The sequence below is a fragment of the Sphaerodactylus townsendi genome, linkage group LG14, assembly GCF_021028975.2.
Source record: "Sphaerodactylus townsendi isolate TG3544 linkage group LG14, MPM_Stown_v2.3, whole genome shotgun sequence".
NCBI classification, from domain to species: Eukaryota; Metazoa; Chordata; class Lepidosauria; order Squamata; family Sphaerodactylidae; genus Sphaerodactylus; species Sphaerodactylus townsendi.
The window spans coordinates 37,193,832-37,207,250 of NC_059438.1; the positions used below are offsets into that span (position 1 = coordinate 37,193,832).

Consider the following 13,419-nt stretch of genomic DNA (forward strand, 5'->3'; position numbering starts at 1 on the left):
CTGTGTGGTAGGTGGGGCTGAGAGAGCTCCGAGAAGCTGTGACTAGCCCAAGGTCACCCAGAAGTTCATGCAAGTGCATGGCTAATCTGAATTCCCCAGATAAGCCTCCATTGCCTGAAAGCGGCAGAGCTGGGAATCAAACCCGTTCCTCGATTAGATACACGAGCTCTAACCTTCCTAATGCCACTGTCGCTCCAAGAAGGGGCAGCAAGCTTAATGGATTGTGGCGATGTGATACAGCTTGAGGGGGAAATGCGTTTAAAACACCTTCCTGCTGAGCATTCTTCCAATGTCCAGTCCCTAAGCCCTGCATTTTTTATACAAAAGCGTTTTTTAGAAAATCATAATTTTTTTTTCAGTCAAATTCACTTTGATGCTGTCCAGTGAGGAAAGGCTTCCTGTCCACACATTTTGGTGCTTTGTTTTGCATTCAAATGAGTCTGATTTTAAAAAAACAACAACCAGGCAATGTTATCTTTCATAGAAATGAGGAATGAGAAAATTCAGTTTTGCATGCTGGATCCTACCCTCCCCAGTAATGAAATGATTAATGTTTTCTGAAGACAGGCTGTGGTGGGTTTTCCGGGTTGTGCGGGCACAGGCTGGTCGTTTTAGCTCCTAGTGTTTTGCCGGCACTTGTGACTGACATCTTCAGAAATATGTCACGGTGAGACATGTTTCTCTCTGTCTGCAAGCAATCAAAGGGCTAGTGAACACCACCCAGACAAACGATGTCTCTAGGCAGTAAGCAATCAAAGAGATCAAAAGGTGAGGCTACAGCAATGCAGATGCCCTCACTAATTGATAATGCTATCTTCATGGTTACTCACATGCTAAATGGGTGGATCCCACCCAACACATGCAAATCAAGCTTGCTAACTACACCCTTTACACTTGTTAACAGGCAAATGGTTCTTTCTCCCACCCTGGACATTCCACAGGTATATATGCTCCACTTGCTTTACTACCTTCAGATCATCTGAAGATGCTGGCGAAACGTCAGGAGAAAATGCTACTAGAACATGGCCATATAGCCTGGCAACCACACAACACCCCAGTGTTTCTCTCTGTAGCACAGAAAGATATCTTGCCATGACATACCTCTGAAGGTTCCAGCCACGGGTGGGGGAAAAACTCTAGGAGCAAAAGCTACCAGACCACAGCTACATCGCCCAGAGAACCCACAACAGCCAGTTGATTCCGGCAGTGAAAGCCTTCAACAATATGTTTTCTGAAAACCTTCTCGCTGAGGAAACACAAAACTGTATCCATTTTTATCCCCTGTATTTTTTTGGCATTTTGTGATATGCCGCATTAGAGCCATGTTGATGTGCTAAAAAGAAACACACAGAGGTATGCTTGCGATATGTTCACACAACCCCATGAAAAAAGAAACCACAAACGTTCACAAAGTGGAGCTCTTTACAAAGATCGCATAGGGTAATACAGGACATGGCTGTATTGACGACTCTGCCTCCACTGGAGACCTGTTTTGTTTCACAATGTGAGACCGATGGTTTGTGTAACACTGGACAGCCAATATCAAACTGCCAGTCATGCAGCAGTTTCCGCTGAGAGCGACCACCAGCCTTGCCAAATGAAAGAAGAACGTTTTCATCAGCGTTCTTTTGATTTCCTTTCGTTTCGTCTCTCCGCCCAGGAGCTATCAGTCACTGTCCTCCTTATCTCCAGTTTCATTGCACTAGCAGACAGCGGCTTGACAGGGCAGTACCCCGCAGTCTTCCAAGCTGTACCGCTTGGACAGTCCTTTGCCCATCAGTTGCAGACAGGACGGTGCAGGTGGCGAAGGTCAGCAAGGGCACCCTAACTTTGCCAGCACCATGGACAGCGTCTGGGCAGCCTCCTCGCCCCCTATTGGTCATGAGCAAGCATTATTTCAAGTTATTGTTAATAACCCTGTTGTCGTGTATATCGCAATAGGTAGTCATTTTCTTCCTCTTCCCGAAGGTGGAGAAGCTGTTCTTGGCCTCCTGATCCTGAAAAGAGGGCCCGTCCTTGGTGGCAGGCATGGTTGGGGTCCCTGGAATATACACATTGTGTTGATAATCCAGGGGGGAGGCATGCTGTGTGTACAGGGGGGCATATGGGGGGGTCCACATGCTGTTGGGTGGGGCAGATGTCTTCTGGAGCTCTGCAAAAAGCAAAACATTATCCAATGAAAGAAAGAATGCCTGGGGAATAGTGGAAGATTTGGATCACCCATTTCATCTACTTTATTGATTAACGTAGTGATGGAGTGAACCTTTATATCTAGATGTTAGTGGATTATTACTCTCCTCATTTCTGCCAGCATGGCCCCACTGGCCATGCAGAAATAGATGGGAATTGTAGTCCATAACATCTGGAGTGCCAAAGGTTCGCCACCACGGGATTAATGTATATAACTTTATTAGTATATTAGCGATAAGCTAGACATAAATATAAAAAGAACTACAGCCAGAGGGGGAAATGTAGCCTAGCATTCCCATTCATTTAGGAGTGCAACTTAACAACAAGGTAGAGAAATTTAGCTACCGATGCTACTCTTCAGTGGAAAAAGTACTTTCTGTTGGTCAGAAAGACCCGCCCTTTTGACCCATAAAGGGGACAATAACTTGTCCTAATTGCATTATGGGAAAGGCAATAAAGTAACATATGACCAACAGACTCTACAGATTTCAGACTGCATGCTCATAATCTTTGTTGATAGGGAATTTTTAGATGTCTCCCCATTGTTATTGCAGAGTCAATTTATGTGCACGTACCCCAGTTTTTGGCAAAAAGAGGGATCAAAACATAACGCCAAAATGAAGGTTCAATACCACGTGTTTCTTGGGAAGTGGTTTTCAAACGCCTATTTTACAAGACATCCCCCAAAATGCCCCATCTGTCCCCGTAAGGGTAGAACATAGCCTTTAAAATGTCTTAGAAGACAAATGAAATAAATATTTTCTGAGCTGTGGTATGGAGGAGGGGGAACACATACATACATACATACATACATACATACATACATACATACATACATACATACATACATACATACATACATACATACATACATACATACATACATACACGCTATAAATTATCCAAGTCCCATCCCTACACATTTGCATCACATAACTCAGTTCTGACTTTTTGTTTTTTGCCGCCAAGTCACAGCTGACTGATGGTGGCACTGTTGGGTTTTTAAGGCAAGAGATTGTCAGAGGTGGTTTGCCATTTCCTGCTCCCAAGTCGTGTCCCTGGTATTCCTTGGTGGTCTCCCATCCAAATACTTGCCAAGATTAACCATGCTTAGCATCTGAGTTCTGGGATCAGGCTACTCTGGGCTGTCCAGCTGAGGGCCAGTTCTCCCCAGTCATAACATATACATAAGCCTTTATTGGCATAATCAGAAGCAAATACATAGATAGGTGATAAAAGCAAAAGGCCCCACAAGGACCATAACAGATACGTGCTACTGGGAACTCTCAACTATTTCCGTAATGAAGCTGGTGACCTCTTCACAAAGACAAGGGTCCGAGTTATTCAGCAATAGAGATAACCTAATCAGATCAGGCAGCCCAGATTGGAAGAGAGAATATAAGTTGGTATATTTAGATCTGATTTTATCAAATCTATGCAATGCAAGAGTTGGTGGGCCAGGGTTTCAACCACATTGGATTTGCAGCTGCATGGCCTTGCAGATTTTTCTAGGTTACTGAACCTGCCCTTTAGTAGGGCAGAGGGCATAACATTAAATCGCGCAACGGTAAGGGCTCTCCTTGCACGTGGGTTCGTTAGAGCATAGAGGTAATAGGCCATACAGCTCTGCTCACATGGGATTAAGAATTGTGTTGGGGAGCAGGTTCGTTTGGCTGCTGGGTGTAAATTTGCAAATTCCAGATCTAAAAGCCGATCTCTAAGCCTATTGTGCGCTTCTGAACAGCCCCCAGTCATAACTATTATTTCATAGGAAGAATGAGAAACGTAAGCACAAAAAGCCCGTGGACTCTATGAGATCCTCATGGTCCACAACTCACCAGACACCGGAGTGACCAGAGTGCGCAGCCTGTCATGTTCTTTCTGGGCTCCTCGACGGACTCCCCCGATATCTTCCAGGCTCCGCGAGCTAAAAATGCAGAGAAAAGAAACAGGAACGCCCACAGTTAGGAGCTCAGCTCCATGGGTCATCAGTCCTTGCACTGCGACAAAACGATCCGGCCCAACCCCTCCTACCTTTTCAGGGTTGACTGCTGAGTCTTGGATGGCAGTCGGTCTGTGTTGGGCTGTTTCGCCTGCAAAGAAGGGGAAAGAAGAATGGGATGGCCATTTTCGTGACGCCGAAACACCACCGGGAGCCTTTACAGTTTTGCAGTTGGGCTGTTTGCAATGATAATGGCAGATTTTAATGCTTCACTGGAAGGGTATCGAGCAGCAGGTCTGCGAGGTCTCTCCAGATCCCCACTCCAGGCAAATTGCAGAGCTAATTTGAGGGTTAGAATGACCTCAGTCTGACTCAGGAACCATGGCCAATGGCCACTGCTGCATAATACAGCAGCATCCCTGCACCACAGCCATTCCCCGGGTTTCAAGCATTGTGACCAGAATAAAAGAGTGCCATTTGGCACTGTAGCACAAACAGCAGAGGGGAATGTGGACTCTGACATGGCAACCGGGGGTGGAGGCGAGCGGACAGCAGAATGGTGCTGGGGCAGGAAGAACTGGGGGAATATTTTGCAAAGGATCAGGAGATTTATTTAGCTACCAAGACGAGGGGAGAGTGAAATGGGGCAAAAAGGGCTTGGCGGTTGAGGTGCTGAGGATCTGGTTGGGGTAACATCAGGCATGCGTGAAGCACATGCTAGATTAGGCCCGAGGTTCATCTTGCACAGCCTCCTGGGTCACCCAGAGGTCAGCTAGTCGCTCCCAATGTTGCCTCCTAGTAACTTCTGACTAGAGGCTGCGGAGACTTTCTGTTCCAACAGCTCATTCCCACAGGCAAGTCCTGACCTGATGCTGCAAAGAGCAAACTGGCCCGAAGAAGACCCAGCTCCACGTAACATACAAGAGAGGCCCTTTTTTTCCCTTGGGTAAACACTATTTCTGCGATGTATTGTCGAAGGCTTTCACGGCCGGAATCACTGGGGTGCTGTGTGGTTTCCGGGCTGTATGGCCATGTTCCAGCAGCATTCTCTCCTGATGTTTCACCTGCATCTGTGGCTGGCATCTTCAGAGGATCTGAGATCCTCTGAAGATGCCAGCCACAGAATACTGCAGGCTAAAACGCCAAGGAGAGAACTCTGCTTAGAATGCTATCATGAGACAGAAGTCTGAAACCACACAGCACCCCACTATTTCTGCAGACTGCTGTGGGTTTTCCAGGCTGTGTGGCCGTGGTCTGGTAGATCTTGTTCCTAACATTTTGCCTGCATCTGTGGCTGGCATCTTCAGAGGTGTATCACAGAGAGAGGCTTGTTACACACTGTCACACATGAACCGCTGTGAGGTTATGCAATATTCATGAACATTCTCACTCAAGAGGGGAAGGTTAGGAGCCATGGTGGTGAAAAGCTCCACATAACTATGGGGTCTAATGGCTCTGGCGACTACTGTCACAGCTGCAGAGAACCTTTCCTAGTCTCTTGCCACATGTACATTCATACATCTTCAGAGGTGTATCACAGAGAGAAGTCTGTTACACAGTGTATAACAGACTTCTCTCTGCGCTACACCTCTGAAGATGCCAGCCACAGATGCAGGCAAAACGTTAGGAACAAGATCTACCAGACCACGGCCACGCAGCCCGGAAAACCCAGAAGAACCAGTTGAATCCGGCCGTGAAAGCCTTGACAATATGCTATTTCTGCACATTCCTAAGGGCACAGAGGAATGAAGTGGCTTCCACCACAGGTCCAGCTGGCCTCTCTGGACTCCTCCGCCATCAAGATGAATGACAGAGGAACGCATGACCTGGGGCTCTGTATGCGAGCGCTGTCCATGGTGCTAGGTCTGTGATGGCTCATTCTTCACAGCAAGCGCTGCTGTGCTGCAGTCCTCCAGTCAGAAGCGTAAAACTCCCCACCAGGACCCATAAATCTTCCCAACCCACCCCCTAGGTGCCTGGCTAATTGGGCCCTGCAGATGACAAGGACAGCTCAAGCTGCAAGAGTCCCATGTTTCCTTTCTTCAGCAGTGAGGTCATGAAGGGGTGCTGCACTTAGCAGCAGGGCACAGACTTTTCCAGCATCCCCAGTTGAGGCTGCAAAAGATCTCTGTTGGTGCTGTGTGGTTTCCGGGCTGTATGGCCGTGTTCTAGCAGCATTCTCTCCTGACGTTTCGCCTGCATCTGTGGCTGGCATCTTCAGAAGAGATCTGGATAGCCAAGGATTGGAAGGATCAAGCAGAGTGGAGTACATATGCTGTAGAGGTCAAAAGGTGAGAGCCCTCTGAATACAGAGTAGCCTGGCATGTGAGCCTGCCAAAGAAGTCACTGTAGCCTGGGGGTAACACATGAGAAGCAGAGTGGGAGGCTATAGGCTACAGACTTTCTTTGCATTCCATACCAGGCTACTCTGTTCAGAGGGCCTCACCTTTTGACCTCACAGTATATATACTCCACTTGCTTTCCATTCCTACTATCAGATCCTCTGAAGATGCCAGCCACAGATGTAGGCGAAACATCAGGAGAGAATGCTGCTAGAACACGGCAGCCCAGAAACCACACAGCACCCCAGTGATTCCAGCTGTGAAAGCCTTCGACAATACAGATCTCTGTTGGCCACTGCCTGCTCAGGGTGTTTGGTCAGACCAAGCAAGATGCCCTCCTTTCCTCCATCAGCACGGTGTAGTGCCCAGGAACCCAACTGTGGCGCTTCAGATGTTCATGGACTGCAATTCCCATCAGCCCCTGATGGCCAGGAGGGGCTGATGGGAATTGTAGTCCATGAACATCTGAAGCGCCACAGTTGGACACCATTGGTGTAGTGGTAAGAGCACTGGACACTAATCTGGAGAACTGGGGTTGATTCCCCACACCTCCACAGAAGCGGCAGACCCGTATCTGGGAAGCTGGATTTGTTTCCCCGCTCCTACACATGAAGCCTGCTAGGTGACCTTAGGCTAGTCCAGGGGTCTGCAACCTGCAGCTCTCCAGATGTTCATGGCCATGCTGACAGGGGCTGGTGGGAATTGTAGTCCATGAACATCTGCAGAGCCGCAGACCCCTGGGCTAGTCACAGGTCTCTTAGAACTCTCTCAGCCTCACCTACCTCTTGAGGTGTCTGCTGTGGGGAGAGGAAGGGAAAGGGAGTTTATAAGCTACCTCGAGTCTCCATTCAGGACAGAAAGGTGTGGTACAGCCCCAAACTCTTCTTCTTCTTCTCTGGGGCTTGAGCTGCTGCCAGCCAGCTCCAAACCAAGCATGGTGACAAGGGGAGACAGGCTCCCACCAACCACCTGGCACTAGCCCAACCACTACAACACCTCGCTGCATGACCGGAGGCCTTCAGCTCTTGACCAATCAGGGCCAGGGCTAGAGGGAAGGTTCTGACTCAGAAAGGGCCATTGCCTGGGACTGTGGTGCTGGCCCACTATCTGTGTCTCCTGCCAGCACCAAAGCAGAACTGGGATTTCAGGACCCTGGCCCCATCCCCTGCTCCCCTCCGCTGCCGAGGCAGGCCAAGAGCCCAGCGGGGAGAGGCCTGGCCAAGCGAGGCGCTCTTCTCCAACCGCCCCGTCGCTGTCGCTATTCCGTCTGCCCAGGCGCGCTTTCGCCTGCCTGCCTGCCTGCCTGCCTGGGCGTTTCAATCTCGGTGTCAGACTCGCTGGCTTGTGAAATGGAAGCGCCGCCGGCTCCGGCTCCCTTTGCAAATCCCCAATTATTGCCCTGTGGTGAGGCGCTTCGCCTGCCTGCTCTGCATGGGGGTCACGTCCCCGGGAAAAGCCCGCTCGCTGGGAAGCCACGCAGGCAGCCAGGCAGCCAGGCAGCCAGGCAGCCAGGCAAGCGGCAGTCTCTGCAGGACCGTCGGGGAAAAGGCCCGGGAGGCCTCACTGCCGGGGGAGAGGGGGTCTCCTAGCCCTGCCCCTCCACAGACCCCCGCTTTCTCCCCGGAAGACCCTCTCCTTTTCTTCCAGCTCCAAGGTGGGAGTTTCCCCAGTCAGTGACTCTGGCTAGGGGGGAATTCTGTGTCTGTCGGTGCACCGACAGGGTGGGTGGGTGGGTGTGCGCTTTTTCCCCTTGAATGGGTTAATGCAGGGGTGTCCAACTCTGGCGTTCCAGATGTTCATGGACTCCCGTCCATCCGGCTGATGGGAATTGTAGTCCATGAACATCTGAAGCACCAGCGCTGGACACCCTTGGGTTAATGGATGGGATTGGCCAACACCTTTCCCTTTTCCATTTGAGTGACAAGGACAGGACTTGTGAGCAGAGGCCAAATTCCCGGGGAAGCCTCCTGAGACCTCCACGCAGATCCCGGGAGGTGAGGGAGCCGCTTGTGACCTGAAGACTCCTCGGAAAATCCTGGAAGTGGAAGGCTCTGCAATGATCTTGCGCCACTCCCCCCGGGGCATTGGCGTAGGAGGCCTCCCAAGCAGACAGCCCTGGGAAAGAGAGACACACCCCCCCCCAATCCAAACCTGTCTGGACAGCCCTTCCCTTCCTGGGGAGCTTCGTTCAGATGGGATTTTCTGGGAACTTCGCAAACACATGTGGAAAGCCAGGACAGGGCAGGGGAGTCGGGGGAGTCCTTCCCGGAGGGCCCGGGACAGCGGCCGGCCCGCAGAGGTGGCAGGAGGCCGGCAGACGCTTTTCCGTCGGGCGGGTGGGGGTGGGAGGCAGGCAGGCAGGCAGGCAGGCAGGGGGAGCCGGAGACGAGCCGTCAGGGCCCGGCGGCAGCTGTCATCCGACGGAGGCTCTGGGGCTGCCAGGCTCGGCGGTGCCAGCGCGGCCGTCGGAGCCTCGTCGCCAGCCCGGCTAATTGGAAACCAGCCTGACGTTTTCCATCCCATTAGCTCCGCCGGCGAGGAGGCGGGCGGGGCCCGGGCGGGAGGGGGGGGGCTGTTTGACGGCTACACTCGTCGGCGCTGCCTCTTGATCAAAGGGCCGGATAATGAGCTGGGGAAGTCGCTCCGGAATGCCAGGATCCGGATTGATGGGGCGGCGGGCGGGGGGGAGGGGGAGGGTGCGGCGGCGGTTTCCTCGGAGGAGGGAGGGGGCTTGGCAGGCTCTTCTCCGCGGTCCCCCCCCCCCCAGAGCGTACCTGGCTGGCGGGCTGCAGAGCGTTCCTGCCCCCCTTGGCCGGGGCCCCGTTGTCCGCCCCTTTCTCATTGTTGCGAGGCGGATCCGGTCCGTAGGGTTTCAGGAACATGAAGTCGCTCTTGGCGGACTCCGGGGTGAGGCAGACTTTGTAACAGTAGCCCGGGGGGCCGCCCAGGGCCCCGCCGTCCCCGCAGCCGCCTGCCGTCCCCTTGCTGGCCGGGGCGCCCTGCGGGTTGGCGTTGTTGGGGTTCTTGAAGAGGTCCGACGGGGCGGCCGAGCGGTCTCCGGAGCCCGGGCAGCAGGGGGGGCAGCGGCGGCGGCGGCAGCAGCAGGAGGCGGCGGCGGCGGCTGCCGGGAGCGAGCAGCCATAGTCGCGCCAGGCGAGGCGGTCCTTGCGGCACTTGACCGCGGTCAGGACCAGGATGGCCACCAGGAAGGTGAAGGAGACGGAGCCCAGCGAGACGATCAGGTAGAGCGTGAGTGGCGCGGGGGGCGCCTCGGGCCCGGGGGGCAGCTCGCGGAGGTCGGGCAGCGCCTCCGGCAGGCCGTCGACCAGCGAGAGCAGCAGCGAGACGGAGGCGGAGAGGGGCGGCTGGCCGCCGTCGCGCACCTGGATGACCAGCCGCTGCCGCGGGGCGTCCTTCTCCTGGAAGGCGCGCACGGTGCGGATCTCGCCGGTGTAGAGGGCCACGCTGAAGAGGCCGGCCTCGGTGGCCTGCACCAGCTGGTAGGCCAGGCGCGCGTTCTGCCCGGCGTCCGCGTCCACGGCCGCCACCTTGGCCACCAGGTAGCCCGGCTCTGCGCCACGGGGGACGGCCTCGACGGCCAGCGAGCCGTTGCGCGGCAGCGGCGCCACCACCACGGGCGCGTTGTCGTTCTGGTCCAGCACGTAGACGTGCACGGTGGCCGTGCTGCTGAGCGGCGGGAAGCCGGCGTCCTGGGCCACCACGCGCACGGCGAAGTCGCGCAGCTGCTCGTAGTCGAGGGAGCGCAGCGCGTACATGTGGCCGCTGTCCGAGTTGATGGAGACATAGGTGGCCACCGGCATGCCTTGGATGTGCCCTTCGGCCAGCGAGTAGGCCAGGTAGGCGTTCTGCCGGGCGTCGGGGTCCCGCGCCGTGACCGAGCAGATGGAGGCGCCGGGGGCGTTGTTCTCCAGCACGTAGACGCTGTAGACGGCCTGCGAGAAGCGCGGCGCGTTGTCGTTGATGTCGGACACCTGGACGCGCAGGGTCTGGCGGGTGGCCAGCGCGGGCGATCCGCGATCCCGCGCCGTGATGCTCAGGTTGTACTCGGCCACGGCCTCGCGGTCCAGCGCCTGCGTGGTCACCAGCGTGTAGTAGTTGGGGAAGGAGGCCTGCAGGCGGAACGGCACGTCGGGGGGGATCTCGCAGCTGACCTGGCCGTTGTCGCCCGAGTCGCGGTCCAGCACGCTGATGACGGCGATGACGGTGCCCGCCGGCGCGTCCTCCAGCACGGGCGTGGAGACGGAGGTGAGGCTCACCTCGGGCGCGTTGTCGTTGACGTCGAGCAGGTGCACCAGGACGCGGCAGTGGACGGCCACCGCCGAGGGCCCGCGGTCCTTGGCCTGCACGTAGAGCTCGTGCAGGCTGGCGCGCTCGTAGTCCAGCTGGCCCTTGAGGCGCACCTGCCCGCTGCGCGGCTCGACGGCGAAGAGCTCCCGCGCCCGCGGCGGCGCGTGCCCGCTGAAGGAGTACTCCACCTCGCCGTTGGCGCCCTCGTCGCGGTCGGTGGCGTTGAGCCGGAGCACCAGCGTGCCTTTGGGCGCGTCCTCGGGCAGGCTGACGCTGTAGGAGGAGCGCTCGAAGACGGGCACGTTGTCGTTGGCGTCCAGCACGGTGACCACCACCCTGGCCGTGCCCGAGCGCTCGGGCAGGCCGCCGTCCAGGGCGGTGAGCAGCAGCCGGTGGCTGCGCTGCTGCTCGCGGTCCAGGCTGCGCTCCAGCACCAGCTCGGCGAACTTGCTGCCGTCGCTGCGCCGCTGCACCTCGAGCGAGAAGAAGGCGTTGGGGCTGAGGCGGTAGGTGCGCAGCGAGTTGGCGCCCACGTCCGGGTCCTGCGCGCTCTCCAGCGGGAAGCGGGCGCCCGGCAGCGCCGACTCGCTCACCTCCAGCACGAACTCCGGCCACGGGAAGCGCGGCGCGTTGTCGTTGATGTCCAGCACCTCCACCTCCACCCGGTGCAGCTCCAGCGGGCTCTCCAGCACCAGCTGCAGGTGGAGCAGGCACAAGCCCCCCGCGCCCCCCGCGCCGCCGCCGCCGGCCTCGCACAGCGCCTCCCGGTCCATCTTCTCGTTGACGAAGAGGATGCCGTTCTCCAAGTTGACCTCCAGGTGCTGCGGGGCCCCGGCGCGGGACACCAGGCGGAAGCGGCGCGCCGACAGCCGCGACACGTCCAGCCCCAGGTCCTCGGCCAGGTTGGCCACGAAGGCGCCGTGCTCCAGCTCCTCCGGCACCGAGTAGCGCAGCTGGCCCGCCGCCGACCCCGCCGCTGCTGCTGCTGCTGCCGCCGCCGCCGCCAGGCAAGAAGTTAGCAGCAGCCCCGCCAGCGCCGGCCGCCCCCGGCAGCGCCGGCCGGAGCCCGCCGCCCCGCGGGGAGCCCCGCCGTCGCCGCCGTCCCGAGGCATGGGTGGCGGCCGCGCAGAGCCCCGGCCCCGCTGCCGCACCTGCCGCCCGGCCGCCTCTTCATCGGCGCCGCCGGACTCGGACTGGCAGCAGCGGCGGCTCGGGGCTGGCGGGAGGAGCGCCGAGGGAGGCGCCGCTCGCCACTTCAGCACCGCATTGGTGGACAGCGCCGTCGAGCCCCAGCCCGGGCGGCGGAGGCAGCCAGCCAGAGGAAGGCGCGCGCGGGGAGGGGGGGGGGGGGCGGGCGGAGCCGTTAACCTCTTCGTGGCTGCGGCCGGCCGAGGGGGCGGGCGGGCAGGCAGAGGCAAGCAGCCGAGGCAAGCGAGCCGGCGGCGCTGCGCTCCTTCTTACGCCCGGGGGACCGCGATCGTTTCCATGCAGCGAAAGGTCGGCTCCTTTGGCCAAACCGCGGCGGGGGGAGGGGGAGGAAGGGGGGTGCCGCTGTGCTCAGCCGCGCCGGAGTCTCTCCGCGCTCCCCCGGCGAAGCCTCCCCCCCCCCCAAGTCCCACACTCAGCCCCGGGAAAGAAAGTTCCATCCGCTCGGGGAGACCTAGGCTCCCCACCCCACCCCGCGAGCGCGCGCCCTGGTGGGTAGTCCAGCCTGGCCGGTGGGCCGTCCTGTGTCCCCCCCCTCCCGATGTCCCCCCCCCTTCTCCTAGCCCGGGTTATGGTAGATTAAGGAGCCCCCGACACGTCGGAAGAGCAAATCCCCCCGAGCCTGACATCAGACGCGGCGCGCGGATTTAACCTCCAGCAGATGGTTAAGCCTCTGCCGGACTGATTACAAGGGAGCGCGGCCCCGGCCCCGCGTAATGCGGCCGGCTTTTAATTACCGCGGGCCGGGATTACAGGCCAGACAGCCGGCTCGAGACCCCCCCCCCCTCCGCCGCCGCCCCCTCCCCGGCGCCCCCAGCATCCACGCAACCCCTGGGCGGCTCCGAAGCGGTCCAGCTCTCGCGCTGCTGCCGGTCTCCTCCGGCTCGGGGGCGCTACAGGTTGGCCGGTCGCCCCTCCGCTGGAGCGCTGCAGGCGAGACTTGGCCGAGGGGGGGGTGGAGGGGTGGATGGGCCGAGGGGAAGAAGAGTCCGGCCCCTCAAGCTCGCGTGGTCGATCGAACCCATCCTGATGCCACCCCCCCTTCCTCCCGTCCCCGGATTTCAGGCCCTGCGGAAACCCCATCTCTTCTTCCAGGGCCAGCTGGTTGAGACGCTCGTGGTGCCCCGGGAACTGTCAGGTGCCCCGGGAACTGTCGTCGCCCCCCCCCCCCAATGCAGCAGCCCCTATCTGTCCGGTCCATTGTCAGGCCAGCTCAGCTCAAGGACCTGGAGACGATTCCTTCCTTCCTTCCCGCCCCCCACCCCTCCAACTCCGAGTTGGGGGCGAGCACCCAAGGGACGCGGGAAGGGTCTCTGGGGCGCCCCTTGCCTGCCTCCGGACTGAAGGCGCGCCCCTCTTCCCGCGCGCCCCAACCGCTGAGGTCCTCCCTGGCGCACCGGGCAAGATCGGTTCCGGGTTTCCCGCCGCGGC

At 58.0% G+C, this 13,419-nt stretch overlaps 2 protein-coding genes across 3 annotated transcripts in view; both read right to left on the bottom strand.

Moving 5' to 3' along the window:
- Positions 1–13,419, bottom strand: part of IK (IK cytokine) — a 375,513-nt gene that overhangs the window by 152,592 nt on the left and 209,502 nt on the right. The gene's annotated exons all lie outside the window — the stretch shown is intronic.
- Positions 1,268–12,048, bottom strand: LOC125443426 (protocadherin-10-like). Of its 2 annotated transcripts, XM_048515543.1 has the most exons (4): positions 9,249–12,048; positions 4,225–4,283; positions 4,029–4,117; positions 1,268–2,152 (listed from the first exon to the last, which is right to left on the bottom strand). In XM_048515543.1, exons 1-4 carry the CDS (start codon positions 11,892–11,894, stop codon positions 1,893–1,895), a joined length of 3,054 nt encoding a protein of 1,017 aa, XP_048371500.1. In that variant the 5' UTR covers positions 11,895–12,048; the 3' UTR covers positions 1,268–1,892. The 2 variants fall into 2 exon arrangements, with proteins under 2 accessions (XP_048371500.1, XP_048371501.1); XM_048515544.1 differs by lacking the exon at positions 4,225–4,283 and having other exon boundaries at positions 2,020–2,152.